Source organism: Pristiophorus japonicus, chromosome 1 (genome assembly GCF_044704955.1).
Source record: "Pristiophorus japonicus isolate sPriJap1 chromosome 1, sPriJap1.hap1, whole genome shotgun sequence".
NCBI lineage: Eukaryota > Metazoa > Chordata > Chondrichthyes > Pristiophoridae > Pristiophorus > Pristiophorus japonicus.
This window is the reverse complement of record NC_091977.1, coordinates 45,904,300-45,917,728: the sequence shown is the minus strand read 5'-3', so window position 1 is coordinate 45,917,728 and position 13,429 is coordinate 45,904,300. Positions and strand designations below refer to the sequence as shown.

The following is a 13,429-nucleotide window of genomic DNA, read 5'->3' as shown; positions in this document are numbered from 1 at the left end:
ATACCCTGTACAGTTGTAGCAAGATTTCTCTGCTTTTATACTCTATTCCCCTTGCAATAAAGGCCAACATTCCATTTGCCTTCCTGATTACTTGCTGTACCTGCATGCTAACTTTTTGTGTTTCATGCACAAGGACCCCCCCAGGTCTCTCTGTACTGCAGCACTTTGCAATTTTTCTCCATTTAAATTATAATTTGCTGTTCGATTATTTCTGCCAAAGTGGATAACCTCACATTTTCCCACATTATACTCCATCTGCCAAATTTTTGCCCCCTCATTTAGCCTGTCCATATCCCTTTGCAGATTTTTTGTGTCCTCCTCACAATTTGCTTTCCCACCCATCTTTGTATCATCTGAAAACTTGGCTATATTACACTCGGTCCCTTCATCCAAGTCATTAATATAGATCGTAAATAGTTGAGGCCTCAGCACCAATTTAGTCACTAAGTGTGAAGGACCTGAGCTGTCGTTTTCTCCACATTAAATCCACCAATCGCTCTACTTCCAGAAGTGCATAAAACTTCCCCTTGTCAGCTATACCAAATGATATAAATTGAGTGTTAGCTACGGCTCAGTTGGTAGCAGCCTCGCCTCTGAATCAGAAGGTTGCGGGTCCAAGTTCCACTCCAGAGACTCGAGCACAAAAATCTAGGCTGACACTTCAGTGCAGTACTGAAGGAATGCTGCACTGTTGGAGGTGCCATCTTTCGGATGAGACGGGAAACCGAGGCCCCGTCTGCTCTCTCAGGTGGATGTAAAAGATCCCATGGCACTATTTCGAAGAAGAGCAGGGGAGTTATCCCCAGTGTCCTGGCCAACATTTATACTTCAATCAACTTCACTAAAAAAACAGATTATCTGGTCATTGTCACATTGCTGTTTGTGGGAGCGTGCTGTGTGCAAAATGGCTGCTGCGTTTCCTACATTACAACAGTGACTACACTTCAAAAAGTACTCCATCGGCTGTAAAGCGCTTTGGGATGTCCGGTGGTTATGAAAGGAGCTATATAAATACAAGTCTATCTTCTCTGTAACATAAGTTTCTCATTCTCAAAAATAACATACCCAGTGTTGTCAAGAAGGTCTTTGAACTCGAGAAACACTGAAGCTGGCTTCCTTAAACAGGAGAAGCTTATGAAGCTACATCTAATGGTCAAAGTGTGCATCTGTAGGCAAAACATTCAGAGAAAGGTGATGCCAAAATAAGGAATGTGAAACACAGAAAATTTAATAAAGTATATAGACAGATAGATTACTTTTGTTTCAATCAATTTATTTCAGCTGCCACTTGATGCCCAAGATTTGTTGTTTCGAGTAAGGGGGGGACTTTATTTGGATGGAGCCATCAACAAAGAAGGTGGTGAGTAAATGACTTATTAGATCCATTTCAAAATTTTAAATAAATTAATTTTTCAACAGAGAATTTTTTTTGTATCATTGAAAAATCTAGAATTTTAACACCTCTTAGGTGTTAAGATTTTGTGTGATAAGAACGTTATTTATCACTCGAACTACCAGCTGTTCTGGGGAATTCCAATCTCTTTGGCTAGTCATTTTTCAAAGTTTTTAGCTCACATACTGTGTATTTTTTAAAGTTGTCCTTATGAGCAATCTCATTTGTCAACAATGATCATGTGTCCTATGCAATTGAGTGACAGTCTAGCAATCTCATTGCCCAATAATAATCGCATGAAGGTTCTATTCCTGCCACTGGTTTTCTTGGTTGCATCTAATCATGTTATTGACTTGATTGTTTGATTGACAAGGCGCTGGATCAATGCCAGTCATGGCCGATCAGGTGAGGTTGGGAATTCAGCAGGTGCCTGGTTCATAAGAACATAACAAGAAGTCAAAGACAAGAAATATCCATTTGATCTACCAAGCTCTTCCCTTTTAATATTTCAACTCCCCCAGATTTGCCGCCAACAGCATTTTGAACTCCTTTAACAAAAAATGCTGGAAACACACAGCAGGTCAATTAGCATCTCCGGAGAGAGCAGACAAGTTCACAATTTGGGTGAGGACCCGTCTTCAGAATTTCTTTAACACCTACTGAGGACTCTGCCACTTTTAGTGGAACAAAGGGTGAAATGTACAGACTTGGAAGACCAAGTGACATAGGATGCGACGCACCGACTCAAACATTTTAACTTGTCATTTAAAATAAATAATTAGAAATGTTCAGATGAAGATGGCCTTGTTGCATTGTTGGCTTTTTGCTAACACTTTAACCTTGTGTAAATGGCTGCACAACAATTTTCTGCTGTGTAGCCCAGTCTAACATTAATCCCCATCATGACAAATTGATTACCTATTACTACTTCTGTCAGACTGAACAATAAGTGTCATACACATCAGTTTATCCAGGGTAAATTACTGTTTTTTTTAAAATAAAATGATACACAAAAGTAAATGGTTATTGGCAAATATGAAATAGCAGCATATTGAATACTTTAACACGGTATTAATATACCTTTTTCAAAAAGCTGTCTTTTTACTGTTTGTTTGAATGTACCTGTGTTAGCATCTTTGGGTGAATCGACTGAGTATTTTCTTTTCTCGGTCTCCAGAGTTTCGAAATTTCTTTCAGGATAATATGTTGCACATAGAATATGTGAGTCTCATGCACCTATGGAGCCTAATATACCTTTTCCAGATTAAACACTAGTGGAAGTGAATAGCATTCTACAGGTGGAATTGTTCTGTTGTAAAAAAAAAAAACTTTTTTTTAATCAAAGAAAGAAAGAACTTGTATAGTGACTTTCACGTCCTCGGGATGCTAAAAGCGCTTCAGAGGCAATGAAATACTTTTCAAGTGTATTCACTGTAGTGTAGGGTAATCAGACGCCAATATGTGCACATCAAGGCCCCGTTAACAGCAATGAGTTAAATGACCAGATAATCTGTTTTAGTGATTAAAGGATAAGTGTTGGCCAAGGTACTGGAAGAATACTCCTCTTTTTTTGAATAGTGCCATGGGGTCTTGATTTAACGCCTTATCTGAAACCATACTGGACTGTAGTGGCAACCTACATTTCTGGAATGGGGCCTAAACCTCTGACTTAAAGGCGAGTGCCAAGTCTTCACACTTTAGCAGATAATGGGAGAGTGGACCGCAGTAATTGTTTAGTTTCAGCACTTTTCTCCAGACTGTTCACACATGATCACAACTAGAAATTATATAGTCTGTCAAAAGCTGAAGCCATTAACATTTTAAGCATGCTCTCTGACTAACTAATTCATGCAAATGGGATATCTGTTCAGCATTTTGTCATAACCTTAGAATAAGGGGCTGCCCATTTAAAACTGAGATGAGGAGGAATTTCTTCTCTGGGTTGTAAATCTGTGGAATTCGCTGCCTCAGAGAGCTGTGAAAGCTGGGTCATTGAATACATTTAAGACAGAGATGGACAGTTCCTTAACTGATAAGGGAATAAAGGGTTATGGGGAGCTGGCAGGGAAGTGGACCTGAGTCCATGATCGGATCAGCCATGATCATATTCAATGGCAGAGCAGGAGTATGGCCTACTCCTGCTTCTATTTCTTATGTTCTTTTGTTCTATTAATGAAACGCGCAGCCTCCCATTTTAAATCTATCTACTTAAAATTATAAAAGCTAATGATAGACATTCCTATTTTGTCACAGGCTTTTAGCTCCATTTTATATCTTTCCAGACTATCAACCCTTATGACCTTGCTGCTCTCTTCCTTACTGCCTCTTAGCTTGTTGCACACGTGATTTTTCTGAAAAATCTAATTTGCTACTTGCATAGATATGTAAGCATGATAAGCCCTAACTATTTCTCATCTACATGCTGCCCCTTGGCAACGTCATCCAAAAGTACTTCACGTTCCACATGTGCGCTGACAACACCCAGCTCGACCTCACCACCACCTTTCTCAACCCTACCACTGTCTCTGATTTGTCAGACTGCTTGTCCGACATCCAATACTGTATGAACAGAAATTTCCTCCAACTAAATATTGGGAAGACCAAAGCCATTATCTTTGATTCCCGCCACAATCTCCGTTCCCTAGGCACCGACTCTGTCCCTCTCCCTGGCCACTGTATGATGCTGAAGCAGACTGTTCTCAACCTTGGTATCGTATCTGAGCTTCCGACCATCCGCTCCATCACCAAGACCGCCTACTTCTGCCACCATAACATCACCCGACTGTGACCTTCCTCGGCTCATCTGCTGCTGAAACCCCCATCCATACCTTTGTTTCCTCTAGACTTGACTAGTCCAATTCTCTCCTGGCTGGCCTCCCATTCCACATAAACGTGAGCTCATCATAAACTCTGCTGCCTGTACACTAACTCGCACCAAGTCCTGGTCGTCCATCACCCCTGTACTCGCTGACCTACATTAGCTCCCAGTCCAGCAACATCTCGACTTAAAAAATTCTCATCCTTATTTTCAAATCTTTCCATGGCGTCGCCCCTCCCTATCTCTAATCTCCGTCAGCCCTTATAACCCTTTGAGAGCTCTGCGCTCCTTGAATTCTGGCCTCTTGTGCATCCCCGATTTTTAATAGCTCTACCATTGGTGGCCATGCCTTCAGCTGCCTCGGCCCTCAGCTCTGGAATTTTCTCCCTAAACCTCCCTGCTTCTATAGCTCTCATTTAAGATGCTGCTCAAAAGCTACCTCTTTGACCAAGCTTTTGGTCATCTGTCCTAATATCTCCTTATGTGGCTAGAATGTTAAATTTTGTTTGCTATCGTTCCTGTGAAGAACCTTGGGGCATTTTACTATGTTAAAGGTGCCATATAAATACAAATAGTTGTTGATGTTTATCATTTACAGAAACACTATGAAATACATGCTGTAAGTGTGAATAATGGGGTCTACAGCATTTCTAATATGTATTTTTTTTTCTTCATTGAAATCTGAAAAAGAAATTAAAGCAAGTCTTTCAGAAGCCATTAAGAATCTCATTAATAAGGTGAATTCACAGACTTTCGTCTTATTTGGCGTGGACAGTTCTCTATATATGTGGCCTAAATCCCGCAGCAGCACAGAACCTGGAGCTATGAACGAGACTGCTACCTGCAAAACCATATTAAAATTTGTTCCGTAAGTAGCAGAATGGAATGTGTTAAGTACCTCAGTACTATATTGGGGCACGTTTTTGGGGCCAGCACTGATTGTCACTAAGGTTTCATTAACGCTTAAGGTGTGCATGTTAAATTTCCAATATCCATTTCAGTTGCATATCTAGTTTTTCAAATACTGGTTTTATCTTTCCAATTTTGGAATTTGTTTTGAGGGTCTTTGAGCTATATAATATTCTAAGCTGTATAACAGTAAAGTACTTACAAATATGTTACAGGTGGTGTTATCAGTAATTTGAGATGATGAATTACAAGTATCATACAAGAATGGTATTGTCTAACATCACCTTTATTGGCTTGTGTATCTTCCTATTTGTGTAACCACCTCCAGGCATACAACCTTCTGAGCTCTCTGTGCTCTTCCAATTCTGGCCTCTTGTGCATCCCCAATTTTCATCGCTCCACTTTTGGCAGCCCTGTGTTCAGCTGCCTAGGGCCAAAGCTCTGAAATTCCTTCCATAAAGCCCCTACCTCTCTGCCTCTTTCGCTTCCTTTAAGATGCTCCCTAAAACCTGCCTCTTTGACCAAGCTTTGGGTCACCTGTCCTAATAACTCCTTAAGTGGCTTTGTGTCAAATTTTGTTTAATAACGCTCTGGTGAAGTGCCTTGTGATGTTTTACTATGTTAAAGGTGCTATATAAATGCAAATTGTTGTTGTGATTTTACTTTTGGAATATAGGTAGCAATATGCTAAATAAGTCTAGTGACATGTTGAATGGCAAACGAATGAAAAAAGCAAAGCCGCTTGCTTGGACAATTTTTTGCTGTTTCCTGACCTTGGCCATTAAGGTCTGTTTTTTGTTGTAAAAAGTTCAATGAAGCTTCAATTACTTGTTGATTGGTAGTCAAAATAATCTGTGCTTTGTGTGTGTATAGCTGTGCTGAGTAATAGTGTGATCTGGTTTGAAATATTGAAGAAAACAGCCACCGTATTACTGCTAACATTTGGCAGCAATTTCAAAATTCTGGCTGGCCTGATGAAAAACAGGTAGCTACTATGGTTGAAAATATATTTAAAACTTTAGACAAATAAATCCAGTCTTAACTCTGTTGAGTAAAGAAATTCCACATTCAAATTTATTGTTTTTTTCTGTTCCTTCTTCATGAAGGGGATCTGACTTGCTCTGTTAACAATCTGTTTTACAGGTAAAACATGAAACTAATTCAAACCACATTCCAGAGGTGAAGAAACTGCACTGTAGCACCCTCTGTACTGTCTAAATTTGTTCGGAATTATTTGGTTGGTAATCACCAGCTTACCCTCCCTACCCCCACAGGAAACTCAACAACCAAACATTGCAATAACACCATCTTTTACACTAGTAGGATTCTTAACAAAAACTAAAATTAAATTGGAGTCAAATTTTTTTGAGTTGGGAGGGAGTGTTCGTAGAAATAGAACTTTTTCTTCCCCTGCTAGACTGCTAACCTGCGAGTAAAAATATATTGGGCCAAATTTTGCTGTCGCAGGGCATCTATTGACAGAAATCTGGAAATTAGTGTCCAATTTACCCTGTTCCTCCAGAAGCTGCACAATAATGGTATCTCGCTGAGAAACTTGGCATTGAAATACATGGAACGGCTTTAAATTGCTGTACTTGCGTGATTATATATCCATAAAACTCGCCAGAAAAAGTTAGGGCTTGTCCATTCCAGTTTAAGTACATTTTTAACAGCGTGATAAGTCTTAATTACAGCCAAACAACATCTCTGGCACTGAAAAATAACTTTTACAAAAATGGAGTCTCATTCCTTCAGATTTTAATTGTTGGATATTTAAAACAAATTAAATAACTTTAAAAACTTTTTATTTCTGTCTCTTTTATCTCTCTCTGCCTTAATTCAATCTTTCTTTCCCTCCCTTTATTTTGCTTTCTGTATCTGATTTGACATTGAATGAAATATTCTAACTGACGCTTGCCTGGTTCAGACTCTGTGCAGCTCATGAACAATTCTTCTTCAATCTGATTAGTTAAGGAGAAACACAGTTGCTTTTTTTAATTTGTTGCTGGGGTCGCTGGCCAGGCCAGCATTTATTACCCATCCATAATTGCCATTGAGAAGGAGGTGGTGAACCGCCACCTTGAACCGCTGCAGTCCGTGTGATGAAAGTACTGCCACAGGGCTTCTAGGAATGGTGTTCCAGGATTTTGACCCAGCGATGATAAAAGAACGACAATATATTTCCAAGTCAGGGTGGTGTGTAATTTGGCGGGTAACTTGCAGGTGATGGTGTTCCCATGGGTGTGTTGCCCTTGTCCTCCTATGTGGTAGAGGTTGTGGGTTTGGGAGCTGCTGCCGAAGAAGCCTTGGCAAGTTGCTGCATTGCATCTTGTAGACTGTATACACTGCACCATTGGTGCGCTGGTGGTGGAGGGAGCAAATATTTAAGGTGGTGGCTGGGGTGCCAATCAAGCGGGCTGCTTTGTCCTGGATGGTGTTGAGCATTTTGTTGGAGCTGCACTCATCCAGGCAAGTGGAGAGTATTCTATCACACTCTTAACTTGTGCCTTGTAGATTCTGGATTTTGGGGAGTCAGGAGATGAGTCACTCGCTGCAGAATACCCAGCCTCTGACCTGCTTTTGTGGCCACTATATTTGAGGCTGGTCCAGTTAAGTTTTTGGTCAATAGTAACCCCCCAGGATGTTGATCGTGGGGAATCGGAGATGGTAATGCCGTTGAATGTTAAGGGGTGGTGGTTAGATTCTCTTGTTGGAGATGATCACTGATCAGCCCAAGCCTAAATGTCATCTAGGTCCTGCTGCATGTGGGCATAAGAACATAAGAATAGGAGCAGGAGTAGGCCATACGGACCCTCGAACCTGCTCCGCCATGGCTGATCCGGAGCAGGATAGTTAGAATAAATACGTGGCTTGAGCAGTGGTGCAAGAGGGAGGGATTCAAATTCCTGGGACATTGGAACCAGTTCTGGGGGAAGTGGGACCTGTACAAAAGGGACGGTCTGCACTTGGGCAGGACTGGAACTGATGTCCTGGGGATAACATTTGCTAATGCAGTTCGGGAGTGTTTAAACTAATATGGCAGGGGGATGGGAACCTATGCAGCGAGATAGGCGAAGTAATATGGAGTCAGAAACAGATGGTAGAAAGGTAAAAAGCAATAATGGAAGGCCGAGTAAACAAAGGCAAGAAATAAAAAGGGCCACACTACATCATAATTCTAAAAGGACAAAGGGTGTTAAAAAAACAAGACTGAAGGCTTTGTGTCTTAATGCAAGGAGTATCCGTAATAAGGTGGATGAATTAACTGTGCAAATCGATGTTAACAGATATGATGTGATTGGGATTACAGAGACGTGGCTCCAGGATGATCAGGGCTGGGAACTCAACATCCATGGGTATTCAACATTCAGGAAGGATAGAATAAAAGGAAAAGGAGGTGGGGTAGCATTGCTGGTTAAAGAGAAGATTAATGCAATAGTTAGGAAGGACATTAGCTTGGATGATGTGGAATCTATATGGGTAGAGCTGCAGAACACCAAAGGGCAAAAAGCGTTAGTGGGAGTTGTGTACAGACCTCAACAGTATTGGTGATGTTGGGGAGGGCATCAAACAGGAAATTAGGGCTGCATGCAATAAAGGTGCAGCAGTTATCATGGGTGACTTTAATATGCATATAGATTGGGCTAACCAAACTGGAAGCAATACGGTGGAGGAGGATTTCCTGGAGTGCATAAGGGATGGGTTTCCAGACCAATATGTCGAGGAACCAACTAGGGGGGGAGGCCATCTTAGACTGAGTGTTGTGTAATGAAAGAGGATTAATTAGCAATCTCGTTCTGCGTGGCCCCTTGGGAAAGAGTGACCATAATATGGTGGAATTCTACATTAGGATGGAGAATGAAACAGTTAATTCAGAGACCATGGTCCAGAACTTAAAGAAGGGTAACTTTGAAGGTATGAGGCGTGAATTGGCTAGGATAGATTGGCGAATGATACTTAAGGGGTTGACTGTGGATGGGCAATGGCAGACATTTAGAGACTGCATGGATGAACTACAACAATTGTACATCCCTGTCTGGCGTAAAAATAAAAAAGGGAAGGTGGCTCAACCATGGCTATCAAGGGAAATCAGGGATAGTATTAAAGCCATGGAAGTGGCATACAAATTGGCCAGAAATAGCCGTGAACCCGGGGACTGGGAGACATTTAGAACTCAGCAGAGGAGGACAAAGGGTTTGATTAGGGCAGGGAAAATAGAGTACGAGAGGAAGCTTGCAGTGAACATTAAGACGGACTGCAAAAGTTTCTATAGATATGTAAAGAGAAAAAGGTTACTAAAGACAAACGTAGGTCCTCTGCAGTCAGAATCAGGGGAAGTCGTAACGGGGAACAAAGATCTGGCAGACCAATTGAACAAGTACTTTGGTTCGGTATTCACTAAGGAGGACACAAACAACCTTCCGGATATAAAAGGGGTCAGAGGGTCTAGTAAGAAGGAGGAACTGAGGGAAATCCTTATTAGTTGGAAAGTTGTGTTGGGAAAATTGATGGGATTGAGGGCCAATAAATCCCCAGGGCCTGATGGACTGCATCCCAGAGTATTTAAGGAGGTGGCCTTGGAAATAGCGGATGCATTGACAGTCATTTTCCAACATTCCATAGACTCTGGATCAGTTCCTATGGGGTTGAGGGTGGCCAATGTAACCCCACTTTTTAAAAAAGGAGGGAAAGAGAAAACGGGGAATTATAGACCGGTCAGCCTGACATCGGTAGTGGTTAAAATGATGGAATCAATTATTAAGGATGTCATAGCAGCACATTTGGAAAGAGGTGACATGATAGGTCCAAGTCAGCATGGATTTGTGAAAGGAAAATCATGCTTGACAAATCTTCTGGTATTTTTTGAGGATGTTTCCAGTAGAGTGGACAAGGGAGAACCAGTTGATGTGGTGTATTTGGACTTTCAGAAGGCTTTCGACAAGGTCCCACACAAGAGATTAATGAGCAAAGTTAAAGCACATGGGATTGGGGGTAGTGTGCTGACGTGGATTGAGAACTGGTTGGCAGACAGGAAGCAAAGAGTAGGAGTAAATGGGTACTTTTCAGAATGGCAGGCAGTGACTAGTGGGGTACAACAAGGTTCTGTGCTGGGGTCCCAGCTGTTTACATTGTACATTAATGATTTAGACGAGGGGATTAAATGTAGTATCTCCAAATTTGCGGATGACACTAAATTGGGTGGCAGTATGAGCTGCGAGGAGGATGCTATGAGGCTGCAGAGTGACTTGGATAGATTAGGTGAGTGGGCAAATGCATGGCAGATGAAGTATAATGTGGATAAATGTGAGGTTATCCACTTTGGTGGTAAAAACAGGGAGACAGACTATTATCTGAAAGGTGACAGATTAGGAAAAGGGGAGGTGCAACGAGACCTGGGTGTCATGGTACATCAGTCATTGAAGGTTGGCATGCAGGTACATCAGGAGGTTAAGAAAGCAAATGGCATGTTGGCCTTCATAGCGAGGGGATTTGAGTACAGAGGCAGGGAGGTGTTACTACAGTTGTACAGGGCCTTGGTGAGGCCATACCTGGAGTATTGTGTACAGTTTTGAGGAAGGACATTCTTGCTATTGAGGGAATGCAGCGAAGGTTCACCAGACTGATTCCCAGGATGGCGGGACTGACCTATCAAAAAAGACTGGATCAACTGGGCTTGTATTCACTGGAGTTCAAAAGAATGAGAGGGGATTTCATAGAAACGTTTAAAATTCTGATGGCTTTCGACAGGGTAGATGCAGGAAGAATCTTCCCAATGTTGGGGAAGTCCAGAACCAGGGGTCACAGTCTAAGGATAAGGGGTAAGCCATTTAGGACCGAGATGAGGAGAAACTTCTTCACCCAGAGAGTGGTGAACCTGTGGAATTCTCTACCACAAAGTTGTTGAGGCCAATTCACTAAATATATTCAAAAAGGAGTTAGATGTTGTCCTTACTACTAGGGGGATCAAGGGGTATGGCGAGAAAGCAGGAATGGGGTACTGAAGTTGCATATTCAGCCATGAACTCATTGAATGGCGGTGCAGGCTAGAAGGGCCGAATGGCCTACTCCTGCACCTATTTTCTATGTTTTCTATGTCCAAGATCTGATCACAGACTCTGGTCCACTTCCCTGCCTGCTCTCCATAACCCCTTATTCCCTTATTGTTTCAGAAACGGTCTATTTCTGTCTTAAATTTATTCAATGTACCAGCTTCCATAGCTCTGAGGCAGCGAATTCCACAGATCCACAACCCTCGATGAGGAGAAATTTCTTCTCTTCTCAGTTTTAAATCTCAGCATGGACTGCTTCATTATCTGAGGTTTTATGAATGCACAGCATTCTATTCCAATCATCAGCAAACATCCCCACTTCTGACCTTATGATGGAAGGAAGATCATTGATGAAGTAGCTGAAGATGGTTGAGCCTAGGATGCTGCCCTAAGGAACTCCTGCAGCGATGTCTTGGGGCTGAGATGACCTGCGTCTAACAACTACAATCATCTTCCTTTGTATTGGATATAAACTGCAGCCAGTGTAAAGCCTTTTCCTTGATTCCCATTGACAGGTTATTGGTGAGACCGTCCCATCCTCTGTCATCGAACTACAGTATGCGGACAATGCTTGCGTCAGCGCACAATCGGAGGCTGAACTCCAAGCCATCGTCAGCATCTTCACCGAGGTGTACGAAAGCATGGGCCTTACATTAAACATTTGTAAGACAAAGGTCCTCCACCAACCTGACCCCGCTACACAGCACGTGCACCCCGGTCATCAAAATCAACGGCATGGACCACTTTTCATACCTCGGGAGCCTACTATCAGCAAGGGCAGACATCGATGACGAGGGCCAACACAGCCTCCAGTGCGCCAGCGCAGCCTTCGGTCGCCTAAGGAAGAGAGTGTTCGAGGATCATGCCCTCAAATCTGGCACCAAGCTTATGGTCTACAGGACTGTAGTGATACCCGCACTCATGTATGGCTCAGAGACGTGGATCATACACAGCAGATACATTCAATTGCTGGAGAAAAAGCACCAACGATGTCTCCGGAAGGTCCTGCAAATCCCCTGGGAGGATCGACGCGCCAACATCCCCAGCATCGAAGCACTGACCACACAACCAGTTCCGTTTGGCGGGCCACATTCCCAAAGCAAGTGCTATACTCAGAACTCCTATATGGCCCCAGGTGGGCAGAGGAAACGTTTCAAGGACACCCTCAAAGCCTCCTTGATGAAGTGCAACATCCCCACCGACACCTGGGAATCCCTGGGCAAAGCCCTAAGTGGAGGAAGAGCCAATTCTTCGTCGCAGAGACTGTGCAGAAAACAGCAGGCAGTAGAAGGAGCGTGCGGCAAACCAGAGTTCCCACCCACTCTTTCCTTCAACGACTGTCTGTCCCACCTGTTACAGAAACTGGAATTCTTGTATTGGACTGTACACTCACCTGAGAACTCACTTTTACATAAGAACATAAGAATTAGGAACAGGAGTAGGCCATCTAGCCCCTCTAGCCTGCTCCGCCATTCAAAAAGATCATGGTTGATCTGGCCGTGGACTCAGCAACACTTACCCGCCCGCTCCCCATAACCCTTAATTCCCTTATTGGTTAAAAATCTATCTATCTATCATTTGAATACATTCAATGAGCTAGCCTCAACTGCTTCCTTGGGCAGAGAATTCCACAGATTCACAACCCTCTAGGGAGAAGAAATTCCTTCTCAACTCGGTTTTAAATTGGCTCCCCCGTATTTTGAGGCTGTGGCCCCTAGTTCTAGTCTCCCCGACCAGTGGAAACAACCTCTCTGCCTCTATCTTGTCTATCCCTTTCATTATTTTAAATGTTTCTATAAGATCACCCCTCATCCTTCTGAACTCCAACAAGTAAAGACCCAGTCTACTCAATCTATCATCATAAGGTAACCCCCTCATCTCCGGAATCAGCCTAGTGAATCGTCTCTACCCCCTACAAAGCTAGTATATCCTTCCTTAAGTAAGGTGACCAAAACTGCACGCAGTACTCCAGGTGCGACCTCATCAATACCCTGTACAGTTGCAGCAGGACCTCCCTGCTTTTGTACTCCATCCCTCTCGCAATGAAGGCCAACATTCCATTCGCCTTCCTGATTACCTGCAAACTAACTTTTTGGGATTCATGCACCAGGACCCCCAGGTCCCTCTGCACCGCAGCATGTTGCAATTCCTCCCCATTCAAATAATATTCCCTTTTACTGGTTTTTTTTCCCAAGGTGGATGACCTCACACTTTCCGACATTGTATTCCATCTGCCAAACCTTAGCCCATTCGCTTAAC

The 13,429-nt window shown here is 42.7% G+C and overlaps 1 protein-coding gene across 1 annotated transcript in view; it reads left to right on the top strand.

Annotated features, from left to right (window-relative positions):
• Positions 1–13,429, top strand: part of LOC139263240 (ufm1-specific protease 2-like) — a 97,338-nt gene that overhangs the window by 17,994 nt on the left and 65,915 nt on the right. Inside the window, exons 2-3 of the mRNA XM_070879007.1 lie at positions 1,282–1,360; positions 4,902–5,079. Coding sequence (XP_070735108.1) covers positions 1,282–1,360; positions 4,902–5,079 — 257 coding nt within the window. The remainder of the gene's footprint in view (positions 1–1,281; positions 1,361–4,901; positions 5,080–13,429) is intronic.